General features: G+C 45.3%; 1 protein-coding gene across 1 annotated transcript in view; it reads right to left on the bottom strand.

The window, feature by feature from the left end:
• ACTR2 (actin related protein 2) overlaps positions 1 to 11265 on the bottom strand; it is a 74355-nt gene extending 63090 nt beyond the window's left edge. Inside the window, exon 1 of the mRNA XM_075339266.1 lies at positions 11101 to 11265. Within this exon, the coding sequence (XP_075195381.1) occupies positions 11101 to 11148 (48 nt within the window). The 5' untranslated portion in view covers positions 11149 to 11265. The remainder of the gene's footprint in view (positions 1 to 11100) is intronic.
• Between the last annotated feature and the right edge of the window lie 2895 nt (positions 11266 to 14160).

Genomic DNA, 14160 nt, shown 5'->3' with positions numbered 1-14160 from the left:
CTGCTCTTAAAGGGAACCTGTCAGCAGATTTGGGGCCTATAAGCTGTAGCCACCACCAGTGGGCTCTTATATACAACATTCTAACATACTGTATATAAGAGCCTAGGCCACTGTGCATAATGTAAAAATCACTTTTATAATACTCACCTAAACGGTCGCAGTGGTGGAGTTGGGTCATTGGTTCCCTGGCGCCTCCTCTTTCGGCCATCTTCGTCCTCCTTCTGAAGCCTGTGTGCACGACGCGTCCTACGTCATATACAGCGCAGGCGCACTACAATACTTTAATCTGCGCTGCTCAGGGCAATCAAACTGCGCCTGTGCAGGACCTCAATGCCGGCGAGTGTGGATGACGTAGGACGCGTCATGCACCCCGGCTTCAGAAGAAGGACGACGGAAAGAGGAGGAGCCGACACCGGAGAACGAAGACGCCCATATGACCCAACTCCACCGCAGCGACAATTTAGACGAGTATCATAAAGTGAATTTTACACAGTGGCCTGGGCTCTTATATACAGCATGTTAAAATACTGTATATAAGAGCTCAGTGGAGGTGGCCGCAGCTTATAGTCACCAAATCTGCTGACAGGTTCCCTTTAAACGGGGGGAGCAAAAAACTATTTGGCCATGGAAACCACGCAGACCATCTGGATGAGATTTGTGAAATCTCAATCCTTAGCAGCAAATCTAAGGCTGTGTTCACACACTGCGTTTTTTACCTGCGTTTTTGGTCCGTTTTTGGTCCGTTTTTGCTGCAGAAATTTCTTGAGAAATTCTTGTAACCTTTCTGCAGACATTCCCCAGCAAAACCTATGGCAAAAAAAATTAGCTGTGCACACACTGCGTTTTTTTCTTAAGAAAATTCTTTCAGTAGATTTTCTTAAGAAAAAGAATGAGCATGTCACTTCTTTTCTGCAGCTAACTGCGTTTTTTGCCATAGATAATTGGCACAATAACGCAGGGAGCAACCAGCGGTAAAAACGCACCAAAAACGCACCGAAAACGCACCGAAAACGCGGCAAAAACGCAGGTGCGTTTTTGGTGCGTTTTTTAACACAGGTGCAGTCTTAAGAAATTTCTTAAGAAATTTCTTAAGAAAAATCATTTTTCTAGTGTGAACATAGCCTTAAAGTGGCGTTCACACAGAACTATATTTCAGGCTACCAAAGACATTTCTATCAAAGCAAAAAATCTGGGAGAAGTTTCCACTTTGTGGTGGGCAGAGTCCTCTACATATACCCTTTTCACCAGCTTTTTGTCCCGTGTATACCTTCTAGTTGGGTTTTCCCGTAAGTATCCCCGGCTGGGGTCACTTTGTGAGAGCAGCACTCGTTCAGCTCATCCATGGATTAGAGGTTGACCAGTCATTTCCAAAATAATGACGAGTGTTCAGGATACCTACAACCTAACGGGTGCGGTCATACATGGTCATTTGTTTATAATATTCCTAAAATTTATAGTTGGAAGTACCCAGTTAGCAATAGTGATATTAGAGAAGCTCAATATTATAGGTCATGAATATCACAGAGACGGGGTAGCATCAGTAAGGTAATAATAATAATAATAATAATAATAATAAATAATAAAAAATATTTATTAATTTATATAGAATCATAGATTAGAATTGGAATGGACCTCCTGGGTCATCTAGTCCAACCCCCTGCTCAAAGCAGGATTCACTAAATCATGCCAGACATGTCCGTCCAACCTCTTTTTAAAGATTTCCATTGAAGGAGATCTCACCACCTCTCGTGGCAGCCTGTTTCACTCATTGATCACCCTCACTGTCAAAAAGGTTTTTCTAATAACTAATCTGTGTCTCCTCCCCATCAGTTTCATCCCATTGCTTCTAGTCTTTCCTTGTGAAAATGAGAGTAAAACTGATCCCTCTACAGTGTGACAGCCTTTAAGATATTTGTAGACAGGTATTAAGTCTCCTCTTAGTCTTCTCTTTTGCAAGCTAAACAATCCTAAATCCTGTAACCGTTCCTCATAGGACATGGTTTGCAGACCAGTCACCATTCTGGTCACTCTTCTCTGAACTTGCTCCAGTTTGTTGATGTCTTTTTTAAAATGTGGTGCCCAGAACTGGACACAGTATTCCAGATGAGGTCTGACCAAAGAGGAGTAAAGGGGGATAATGACTTCACCTGATCTAGACTGTATGCTTCTGTTAATACATCCTAGAATGGTGTTTGCCTTTTTTGCTGCTGCGTCACACTGTTGACTCATGTTCAGTCTGTGATCTAATAGTATACCTAAGTCTTTTTCACACATGCTTTTGGATAGCTCTATTCCTCCCATGCTGTATATTCTCTTTTCATTATTCTTACCAAGATGTATATTCTCTTTTCATTATTCTTACCAAGATGTATGACTTTGCATTTCTCTGTTAAAAACCATTCTATTAGTTACTGCCCATTGTTCCAGCTTGTTTATATAACACTAATAATGCCACAGCGCTTTACATACATTGTCGTCACTGTCCCCATTGGGGCTCACAATCTAGAGTCCCTATCTGTATGTCTTTGGATTGTGGGAGGAAACCGGAGAACCCGGAGGAAACCCATGCAAACACGGGGAGAACATACAAACTCCTTGCAGATGTTGTCCTTGGTGGGATTTGAACCGAGGACCTCAGTGCTGCAAGACTGCAGTGCTAACCACTGAGCCACCGTGCCGCCCATATGGCTGCATAGGCATTTACTATTCGGACGCACAGCCCTGGATTTTAGGTGCAGATTCACGTTAGATTGCATCTAAAACCATCTCATCAGGGAGATCATTTTGGCATTTGTGCTGCGCCCAACAGGGCCGACCACAGAAAATGAACAATCCAGTGAGGGCTCAACCGGCTCCACAGATGATAAATTAGCAAAAATCACAGAATGAATCTTTAATATGGAAAATGACTAATTGCTGGGCACAGCATTCAGTTTTCAATGTTGTGGTTGTTCTCCACTAAAGTCAAAAGGAGTGGGAGAAAATCAACAAAAGGATATGTCACCAATGCAAGAAAGAAAGAGTGCAATTCCTAAGGAACGTGGGCTTCAAACGTCTTAATTCTGCACAGGATAGAAGGAATAATGCCGCAGAAAAGAGGGGCTGACTGCAGGATGAAGGGGCTACACGGTGACTGCTACATGGCGGCAGTTCCTCCTCGTACTTCCTCTAACTGACAAGGAACAAGAGTGACCGAGACTTAAAAAGGAAGTTGGATTCAATTATTAAAACGGAAACTAGACAAAGATTTCACTGTGGAGGACCGTGCAAGCAACAACCTGAGGGTGTCACAAGGGGAAATTGGTAATAAATGCATTGGTAATGCTCTAAACAGTGATATGTGCCCCCGGTGTCTGCGCTCTGCCTGGCACTTAGTCTGGATGGACCTTACTCTGCACTTCCGGTCCCCAAGGATAGAAGGCCGCGCGCTCACAACCACCTTTGATCAGTAGTTTATAGTTCATCAACATCATAAAACGTTGGGTTTGGCTATGCTAACATGTATCAGAGTGTGCGTCATGGACAAAAAGATCAGATAAGAACAAAAACATGAGGAATCTGGTCATAAAGGTCTACCGGAAGCCACTCGTGTCCATCATGTGACAGCTCCAAACTCATTTTCATGGTTTTGCTTTTATGATGAAGCAAAAGAACACAATTAAAAGGGGTTGGACAAGCCCTTCTCATTCCACCTGTTCGCAACTGTAAAAATAAATAAGCCTATACTCACCTCCGGTGCGGCCACGGGTCCTGCAATGTCTAAAGCCATGTTCCCGGGGTCCACAACCAATGAGCGCTGGATTACTTCATCCCACCTTCAGACATTTCAGCAGGAGGTCAGCCCAGCACTCATATCCCGCTCAAATGGCCAAAGGCGGGAAGACAGACGCCAGGCAATGATTGGTTGCGGGGCTCGCGTGTCCTAATGTTATGTGGGCCCCAGGAACACCGCTTCAGACATCACTGAAACCGCGGCCACACCGGAGGAGAGTGTATTTATTTCTACAGGGGTAAACAAGGGGAATGAGAAAAAAGGTGTCCAACTAGAGGACAACACCTTTAAAAAGGGATGTTCTCATTTCAGTATATAGCTAAAATGACTGACAGTCTGCTCTAATATCTGTGCTGTTACAGCCGCCAATCGCTATACACTGAGCGGTGACTAAACCCGCATCGGCTCCAACCACATGACTGAAAGCCTGAGGCTGCCGGGAGAGATGAAGCTAATTTTCTCCCTGCAGCGGGGATCCAAGTGCAGGCAGCTTCAGAGCACTATTAACCTGCACATTAACCCCATATCTGCATTCCTTTACTTAACAGGTTTCATTTAAGGTTCAATAAGCTCTGCCTCTAGCGCCTCCCTCCATAGAATCTTATAAGCAGCAACTGCCATCGCCTAGCTCAGTAATTGAAAAGTGTGCCATCACTGAACAGATCTCTGAATTAATAGCAAATAATTGGTCCAGGATGAGAAAGAAGCAGATTTCTGATAGTACACATGAAAATAAGAAATTTTGCAGTCTACCAATTTTTTAAATAAAAATTAAGATGACCATTATCCTGGTGCTGGTCTGTCAGTACCGGAGACGCAGTTACAGCCGGAACTCACTATAGACTGAGTTGTGACTAACCCCGAAGTGGCACCACCATTATGACTGAAAGCCGGAGGCTGCTGGGCGGGATAAAGTTAACTTCCTCCTGGCAGTGGGGCCCTCAGAGCAGGGGCCAGACAGCTTGAAACCGCTATCAATCTACAGATTAACCCCATATTTGCAGATTAACAACGCTTTGGTTTTTTTTTTTTTGAAACATGAGAGGTTCCCGTTAATGCTCAATGGGGGTCTAAACTCTGGGACCCTCACAGGCCTAAGACTGAAGGGTCTGCAGCAGAACCTCCTCTCCATACGGGTTTACGGGGTGGCTGTGGCTCCCTATATAACCAGTAGTGAAGATAATACAATAGTGCTTACAGCCCCTTCATTTATCGAATCGTTGAGGGTCCCAGAGGGTCAGACACACACACCCTCCCCCCGCCGGCTATGTTGCCATCCCTCAGTGAGTTAGGCATAGCCCCATAAAAACATGGCCTAATTATGTTCACTATTACACTCAGAACATTTGAGAAATAGTTTTTGGTAGGAGCTTTACTTAAACCAACATGTAAAAATGCTCAAAAGTGATTTCAGCTCTGAAGTGTGCAGAATTGTTAATGCAGATCTAGACTAGAATACAGACTGCATTGGTGAACAGCCAAGACTTCCAATAAAGGAGTGGACAAAATATTTCCATATCAGCTCAACGCCCGTTCACCTAACACTATTCTTCCTAACCAGGAACCAATCACACAAACGTGCCACTCAACTGGGCCTGCAAGTGTTCTCAATGGGGAGAGGGTGGTCAGCGTGGCCAGCCACTACCAGAATCAATCTGTATACTTCTTTCCTTAATTATCTGCCATATTTGTATTGCTGGGAAAGTCCAGACACATTAGATGGTCGGCCAGTGCTCCAATATTCAGCTAGGATTTACAGACCACACTTCACATGTTTGATAGGTTACAGCCCCTATTCCATAGTGTGGATCTGTAAAGGTCCATGGGCAGAAACCACCGACAGCAGGGCTCGGATTTTCCACAAGCAGAACTATGTACAGGCCGGATAGAGCGTCTATATGTCTGTACATCTGTGCGTGATCAAAACATTTCAGCAATGGGCGCAGGTCTGAGGAGACGGACCCCCGTGATGGCCACTCCATTAGAGTAAGCAGAGGTGTCAGGACTTCCCCTTTAGGAGGCAGATACATCCAGGAACCTAAAACGAGAACTACCAGAATCTTTACTAAGTGAAGCCTTGGACGAGACCCAGCCCAGACTGCGCCGCTATCTACAAAAGCCATCAAGCCTCTTCCTGTCATTGTACCTAACAGAACAGTGTCCTGCAGAGCTGCCCACACAATTACCAGCCAATATGTACGGTCAGCTCACTGAACATCCCCCCGTGTCATCCCCATCAGTTCTTAGGCCCCTTTTACACATCCGTTTTTTTGCTATCAGTCACAATCCGTCAAAATGTCAAAAAACGGATGCAGCGCTGGTTCCGTTTTTTCACATTCACTTTTATTAGCGACAGATGTCCTCATGTTACCTCCGTCGTACGACGGATCCGTCAACAAATATGACGGAGACAACATCCATAGAGTGCGTCGAAAAAACGGACAGCGACAGATCCATCGCTTGTTGTAATGGAAGCCTATGGGCGCAGGATCCTTCCTCATCCGAGCATGCCCATAAGTGTTGTAAAATCACCACTGGTCATGAAATCTCACTCTATAGGTTTTCAATAGCAAATAACCTTTCCCATGAAAATATAATGGTAAGACGGATCCGTTTTTTGGGGGGTTTTTTTACATGATCCGTCGCATCAGTTTTACCACAATCTGTGACAGATCTGTCACATAGGTCACAAAACGGATTGTGACTGATCCAAAACACTGATGTGCGAAAGAGGCCTTAAGGCTATGTGTGCACTAGAAAGTGACTATTTAAGAAAAAAACGGACCCTCTTAAAGAATCCCGAGGTTAAAAAAAAAAAAAACCTCACCAAAACCGCATGCGGTTTTACCGTGGATTTTCCGCAAGTTTATCCCCGCGGATTTTTACCATTAGCTATGGCAAAAACGGCAGGTGCCTGCGGAAAAGAAGTGACATGCGGGTATAAAAAAAAAAAAACGCAGTGTGCGCACAGCATTTTTTAAAACCCATAGGATTTGCTGGGGAATGACTGCAGCAATGTTAGACATTTTCTGCAGCAATTCCGCGGCAAAATCCGCGGTAAATCCGCAGCGTGCGCACAGGGCCTAATAACGACTTTTATATCAGCGTCTGAGGCTACGTCTGCACAAGACTGACGGACAGCTGGGAAAATCAGCTGTGGATGACACTGCTGCCAAAGTGGATGAACTTTAACACAAATCCGCTGCACACACTGCAGAACTGTCAATCTGCAGGATGTCAATTTCTGCTGCGGATTTGATTCTGCACAGCACGGGGTGAAGTCTGCGCCAAATCTGCAGCATTTCAGCAAAAAAAACAACAACAATTATGCAGACGTTTCTGAATGTAGAAGAACTGGAAGCAATGGTAGAATGGTGACAAGTAAACAGATCAGTCATTAACACTAGAAGTCCCAGAGAGGGGTCATTTAACATTTCTACCTTTGGAACCCAGAGACGGGTCGAATGACCTGAAGGATTTTACCTAACATCCTATGATCACCATCTTTTGTTCTGTAATTAAAGCCATTACTGTCGCACCACAGGAGGTTGTTGTTTTCCATTGAGTTTAGCCATTTAGTTTCTAGTTAGTTAGGTCAGTTTGGACTAAGGGTCATTTGACCCTCTTTTGGGACTTCAGGGGGGGAGCTCGAAATTTTGGGGACTTCTAGTGTTAATGAACCTATGTGACCACGGATGCTGGAGCTCTGAGCACCACAGTCCTCCTGAGTAAGGTGCGGATTCAATAATTATTTTATAACAGGTGACATTTTCTTGAAGCCTGAAACATTGAACACTACATATCTGCACAAAGAGCACCACAATGCTGTGAACTGAGACGGCCTAGCTCCTTCCACCATAATGATGCGGGGGTGACTGTATGGAGCAGAGCCTGCTTCATACAGGGAAGGTGCCAGCTGTGCTATACAGCCAGCGCCTGCCTCTAATAGAAGCGACCAGAACTAGGGCCAGGAGCTGCCACTTAACCTATCAGATATCAGTGTCAATCTATGACAGCGATATTTAAATAGTTTGAGGCCGGCAATGACTCTGAACATCCTGGAACTGGGTGTAGGGCGCTTTCACCACCATCCAGACAAAGGTCAGTCACAGGCCGGGCCTCATGGAAGACTGTGGTTTATATAGCCACAATACTAGAGTACTGCAGTGTACAGAACAAGCGATCACATCATTGCCGGTTCAAGTCCCGTGATGGCACCAAACAAGTGCCAGATTAAAAAAAACTTTTTAAAAATAAAACTTAAATCATCCCCCTTCCACCCCACCCGCACTTAATAATAAAGCTATAAAAAGCACTCAGTATAGCCGTCCGTTCGAAATGTAAAATGTCAAAATATAGTTAAAGGTGTGGTCTGAAAACCAAAGTAACTTTCATCCTAAACTCCTACTTATTTAGTGCCATAACCTAAACAATTTTCTAATACAGTATATAACAAGTGAGTACACCCCTCATTTTTTATTTGACACTTTGATACACTGACTACTTTACATTGGTGAACTGCCCTCAACACAGCCATTAAAAGGGTTATTCCAATCTCCTAGATCCTACCCAAATATGTAGTAGGTATAATATATTATTATTATTAATATTATTAATAAAAATATTAAATACCTCCAGTTAGAAATGTAGTATAGTTCTCCAGATATAGACATGTCTCTTACCTCATTTGCAGTGCAATGCAGCTTAAGTATCCATGGTTACGACCACAAGCAACTGTCTCTAAGAGTTGTTGTAACCATGGATACCTAAACTACAATCTCCTGCACATGAGGTAAGTGACATAGCTATATCAAGAGAACTTTACTACATTTCTATTTGGAGATATTTGCTATTATTACTACATCTACTACATATTGGGATAGGATGTTGGATAAGAGAATACTCCTTTAACAGCTGTTTGTTGAGTTAGGCTGGAGTCATACTTGAGTGTGACTCACGCAAGGATCGCATCGCACTGCCCAGATCGGCTGCTGGCTCTTTTGACACGAGAAGGTTAGCTTCATGTATTTCTATGCAGCTGACCAGCTCCTGTCAGGAGAGCCAGTGGCCGGTCCAGGCGATGCACAAGTCACACGTAAGTAACTCCATCCTCATTTAGAGAGCACACCAAATTTACACTGTTATACAAGCTGCACACTGACACTGTACATTGGATCACAGTGTCATATCATCAGTGTTGTCCCATGAAAAGATATAAAATAGTTACAAAAATGTGGGGGGATGTACTCACTTTTGTGATATACTGTATACTTGTATTAAAAATTCCCTACCATTCTTTAGCACAGCCCCTGCCTCTTCCCTGAAAAGCATCATCAATGACATTTCAGCGGGTGGTGCTCGTCCCTATGCATTGTGTGATGTGCACAATGACAGCGTGCTCTGTTGTTGGCTCAGATCAGTGGTAACGAGCAGGCAATTAAGTGGTGTGAGAATACCTAGCGTGCAAAGCCCAGTGCCATTACCTGCAGGGGCGGTGCTGGTCTCTGCACACCAGTTATTTTGACACTTAGGCTATGTGTCCACGGTAGAATGTTGCTGCGGATTTTTCTGCATGAAAATCCGCGACTTTCCCGGCAAATCCGCACCTTTTCAAAGGTGCGGATTTGCCGCAGATTTACCGCGGAATTTGGTGCGGATTTTTTTTCCCAATTCTATAGTCAAAATCCGGATCAAAATCCGCAACAATAATTGACATGTTGCAGATTTTTCCGGCTCAAAATCTGCGGCAAATCCGCCGCGGAAAAATCCGCAGCATGGGCACAGCATTTCCAAAACGCCATAGAAATGGCTGGGAAGTGCCGCTGCTGCAGATTTTCGGAAAATCAGCGGCTTTTCCGCGAGAAATCTGCGGCAAAATCCGCGCATTTTCCGCAGCGTGGACACATAGCCTTAGGTGCCTGCTCGTTCTGAGCCTACAACACAGAGTGCACTGTCATTGTGCACATCACAAAGTCAAGCACAGCCCCTGAAATGATCATCATTGATAATACTCCATTTCAGGGAAGAGGCAGGGGGTGTGTTAAAGAATGGTAAAAAAAATTTAATACATACTCGATACCAGCGACATTGATGATGCTTCTATTGAAGGAGGGGGCAGAGGCTGCGGCAGTGACCATAGCCTCTGCCCCCCCAGGGACGACTTGTTTCAGTATGCCACATACACTGGGAATTATCAAACTAAGATGTGAACAGAGAGGAGGTAGGGAAAATAAAATAACACTTACCACAGATAGTGTAGACTATTTTCCAATATACTTGCATTAAAATTTCCCTCTACTGTAGAGGGAAATTTTAATGCAAGTATATTGGAAAATAGTTTAGGATCATGGCACTAAAAAGATAGGGATTTAGAATTAAAGTACTTTGCTTAGGACCGTCCCTTTAAAAAATTAACAAAAAGTTGACACCACAAAATATTATATGAAGATAAAAAAAAAAATAAGAACTACAAGACTGGAATCAAAATCATTGTGACTTGAAGAATCACAAGAACAAAAGCAAAAACGAAGTCCCCAAAATCAATAGCGGCCGACGTTCTTTAACCATTTCACTGCTCCGGCAAATTTTTTTTATTGCTGATTTGCATTATACTGTACAGTAAAATGAAAGGCGTCATTCAAAGCGACAGCTCGTCCTGCAAGGAGTCATACGGGCGGATCAAGGAGAAAAACAATAAATAAAAGTTACAGCTCTTCAAAGAGGGAGCCAAAAAAATGAATATGTAAAAATTAAAGTCAGCTGTGTCCTTAAGAGGTTAATGATGATGGAGGGGACGGACGGCTGCAGTGTGGACCAATAAACCACAAACCAGAAGATATTTGGCTGCCACCTCGACACATGTCAGGTATGCAGCTCCCTTTGATCAGGCTGGGGCCTGCAGCGGGCGGGGACAGGCAGGAAGGCATTAACCCCTGCACTGCCGGGGCGGCTGGAGGAAATGGGGAAGCAGCCCGCAGATGAATGAACGGCAGCAATGACAGCTGCACACACCGTGTATATCCGGATATACTCACTATAGATACATATACACAGTATAGGGTGGGCAATACACAGAGGCAGATTAAGCTCCACAGCTGGAATGCACGGCCCCGGGATCCTGCAGACTGGCCGGGACTGCTGTGCGCAGCGCTGCGGTCTGTGTCAGCGCTACACCCCCCACATATCACACACAGCCCCTGCACTGTGCCCGCTGGAGGAGCAGCAGCCTGGTATGTGGGCGCTGCTGGCACTGGGTGTGCTGCAGATGGCCACTGACTGTGGGGGAGTGACAACCAACGCCCAGCGTGTTCCCGGCTCCCCACACTCACCCCGGTCCCGTTGTCGCACACCACCACCTTCCTGCCTTGGCTGTCCATATCGGTGCCTCCCTCCGCCGGAGCCGCCAAGCTCTCAATGACTGGCAAAACCGGAAGTGCGTCCCCCCGCCCGACACCTACTACCCCTTCTCCTTCTCCTCCGGTAAGTGGGAACACGTGACCTGACGCTCCGCCCGTGCAGCCAATCAGGAAGACGCCTGCTGAGCGAGTGGGCGAGCGGTGACTGTGATTGGGCGGTGCAGGCAGGAAGCCGGCTGTTCATTCAAAGTGGGTGAAGCTTTGGACGCCATCTTTGTTGCTGGCGTGTGATTATAATATGATAAACGATGCCGTCCTCACATACTGCACAGCGGCCACTTGTGTAAATGTAAGTAATGGCCGAATTGAGGAAGTAGAAACCCCGCCCGGGTAATTTGGTATTCACGCCCCGCCCTTATGTCCTATGACCACGCCCCTTAATTCCTGGACAGCGGCTCCCTCAGGTCGGGGCTTCCACTTGTGCGCTGTGCTGCTCCCGGAGCGGCCGCCGTTCATTATACTCCTTCTCCCTCCAACAGCCGTGACTTTAATGTTCTTTTCACTTGGATTTTCTTTATGCAGGACAAGCTGTAGTTTTCAGCTGTAATTTTTATTGCTGCCTTTTTAGTTTGTGCGAATTTCTGATGTTTCTATTTTTTTTTTTTTGTTTGTTTAACCCCTTATTGCCCACCAATATGATTAAAACTGACCTGAGATGCTTAACAGACTGTGGGGGCTCATTTTTAACCATATTGGCATCCTGAGATCATGATTGGGTGCTCCTGATGGTTGCCATGGCAATGTACGACCAAATAACGGCATTACCGACTGCCGGCTGTAGGGACCTGTTCACAAATTAGCAAAATTTAGGGGTTAAACATAACATTTTTCTTTCCTATCATGTCTCTTAGCATTAATTCCTGAAAAGCAGCTGAAGGGTTAATCTACTAACTGACAGCAGTGTGGAACATGTTGAGGGGTGCTGTTTTTAACCCTTTCACCCACCCCCCCATACTTCCCCAGCCTGTTTTCACCGTCCTGACAAAGCTACATTTTGCAATTCTGACCAGTGTCACTTTATGAGGTTTTAACTGTGGAACGCTTCAGCGGATCCCGGTGATTCTGAGAATGTATTTTCATGACCTTACTTCATGTTAGCGGTAAAGTTTGGTCAATATAATTTGCGTTTATGAAAATATAAAAAATTTGACAAAAATTAACATGTAGCTGTCACGTCTCCACCGGAGTCGACTTCTGCTTCAGTCACCAGACGCTGTCGCGACACCACTGTGGGCGGCACTGGGGACGGGGGAGCAGTCAGTGGCTCTGCTGGGCTCAAGCTCCGCTCATCTATTAAGCTGTGTTTCACCAGGACCTGGAGTACCACTGGTTGACTGTGGTGGTGTGTGCCTTCCGGCTGGAGTAACCACCTTTCAGCTGGGGCCAATAGGAAGGCACCACACCCCTCTTATGCTTTCTCCCTTCTGCTGGCAGGTGCCAGATATAGTCCTGTTATTCCTTGCTAGACTCTGGTTCCTTGCTGTTTGTTTGTATTCCTGTATATTGACATTAGCTTGACCACCTGACCACTCTTCTGCCTGCCGTTCCTGTACTTCGCTGCAAGCTCCGGTTTTGACCCTTAGCTTCTTTGCTCGACCACTCTTCTGCCTGCTGTTCCTGTACTTCGCTGCTAGCTCCGGTTTTGACCCTTAGCTTGTTTGCTCGACCACTCTTCTGCCTGCCGTTCCTGTACTTCGCTGCTAGCTCCGGTTTTGACCCTTAGCTTGTTTGCTCGACCATTTTTCTGCCTGCCGTTCCTGTACTTCGCTGCTAGCTCCGGTTTTGACCCTTAGCTTGTTTGCTCGACCATTCTTCTGCCTGCCGTTCCTGTACTTCGCTGCTAGCTCCGGTTTTGACCCTTAGCTTGTTTGCTCGACCATTCTTCTGCCTGCCGTTCCTGTACTTCGCTGCTAGCTCCGGTTTTGACCTTTAGCTTGTTTGCCCGACCACTCTTCTACCTGCCGTTACTATACTTCGCTGCTAGCTCTGGTTTTGACCCTTAGCTTTTTGCCCGACCGCTCTTCTGCCTGCTGTTCCTGTACTTCACTGCTAGCTCTGGTTTTGACCCTTAGCTTGTTTGCCCAACCACTCTTCTGCCTGCCGTTCCTGTACTTTGCTGCTAGTTACGATTTTGACCCTTTGCCTGATATCTGATCACTCTCCCACTTACGATTTTTTTCCCTGTTCTACCTTCTGGATTTGACTCTGCTTGGTTACTGCCCTTCTCAGGACCGCAGTCTTCCGCGGCAGCAATTACCTGGGTCCTGTCATAATTCCAAATCACTGTATAGGGGTTAAAGGGTTGCAAGGTCCAGGTTCCTGCTTTGTGGGTGGTTGCCTCTATTCACCTGTTTCACCGATCCTGAGTCGGTGGCTCCAGACAGGCGTCACAGTAGCAAATTTTGAATTTTTATGCCCTTAAACCAGAGAGTTATGTCACACAAAATAGTTAATAAATTACATTTCCCACATGTCTACTTTACATCAGCACAATTTTTAAAACACAATTTTTATTTTTTTTTTGGGTGGGGGGGATAGGAAGTTAGAAGGGTTCCAAGTTTATGAGCAATTTCTCACTTTTTCAAAAAATTTTTTTACAAAAACAATTTTTTAGGGACCACATCACATTCATCGTGCGACTCACTTCAGTCGCGACCTGAACCTCACAGTGAGCAGTCATGTTCTATCAGAGGTGTATCTAGGCTTTCTGGCACCCGGGGCAAGAATTCAGTTTGGCACCCCCCCCATATGACCAATCATTCATATGTGATTTACATACAATCACGTGAGGACGAACTGCTCTTAATAATTCTCTCAGTGTTCAATGAGAATCATATGAAGAAAAGCCAGTAGTCACAGGCAAGTATGAAAATCACATATGAGTGGAGAGGCCATATGATGACTGCTGGAACCAGCTAGCAGAGCTGAATTCTGACAGGGAGTATATTACACGCTGTTAGAACTGGGTATACT

The sequence above is a fragment of the Anomaloglossus baeobatrachus genome, chromosome 3 (genome assembly GCF_048569485.1).
Source record: "Anomaloglossus baeobatrachus isolate aAnoBae1 chromosome 3, aAnoBae1.hap1, whole genome shotgun sequence".
Lineage (NCBI taxonomy): Eukaryota > Metazoa > Chordata > Amphibia > Anura > Aromobatidae > Anomaloglossus > Anomaloglossus baeobatrachus.
Note: the sequence above shows the minus strand (reverse complement) of the source record. Positions and strands in the feature narration are given on the sequence as shown.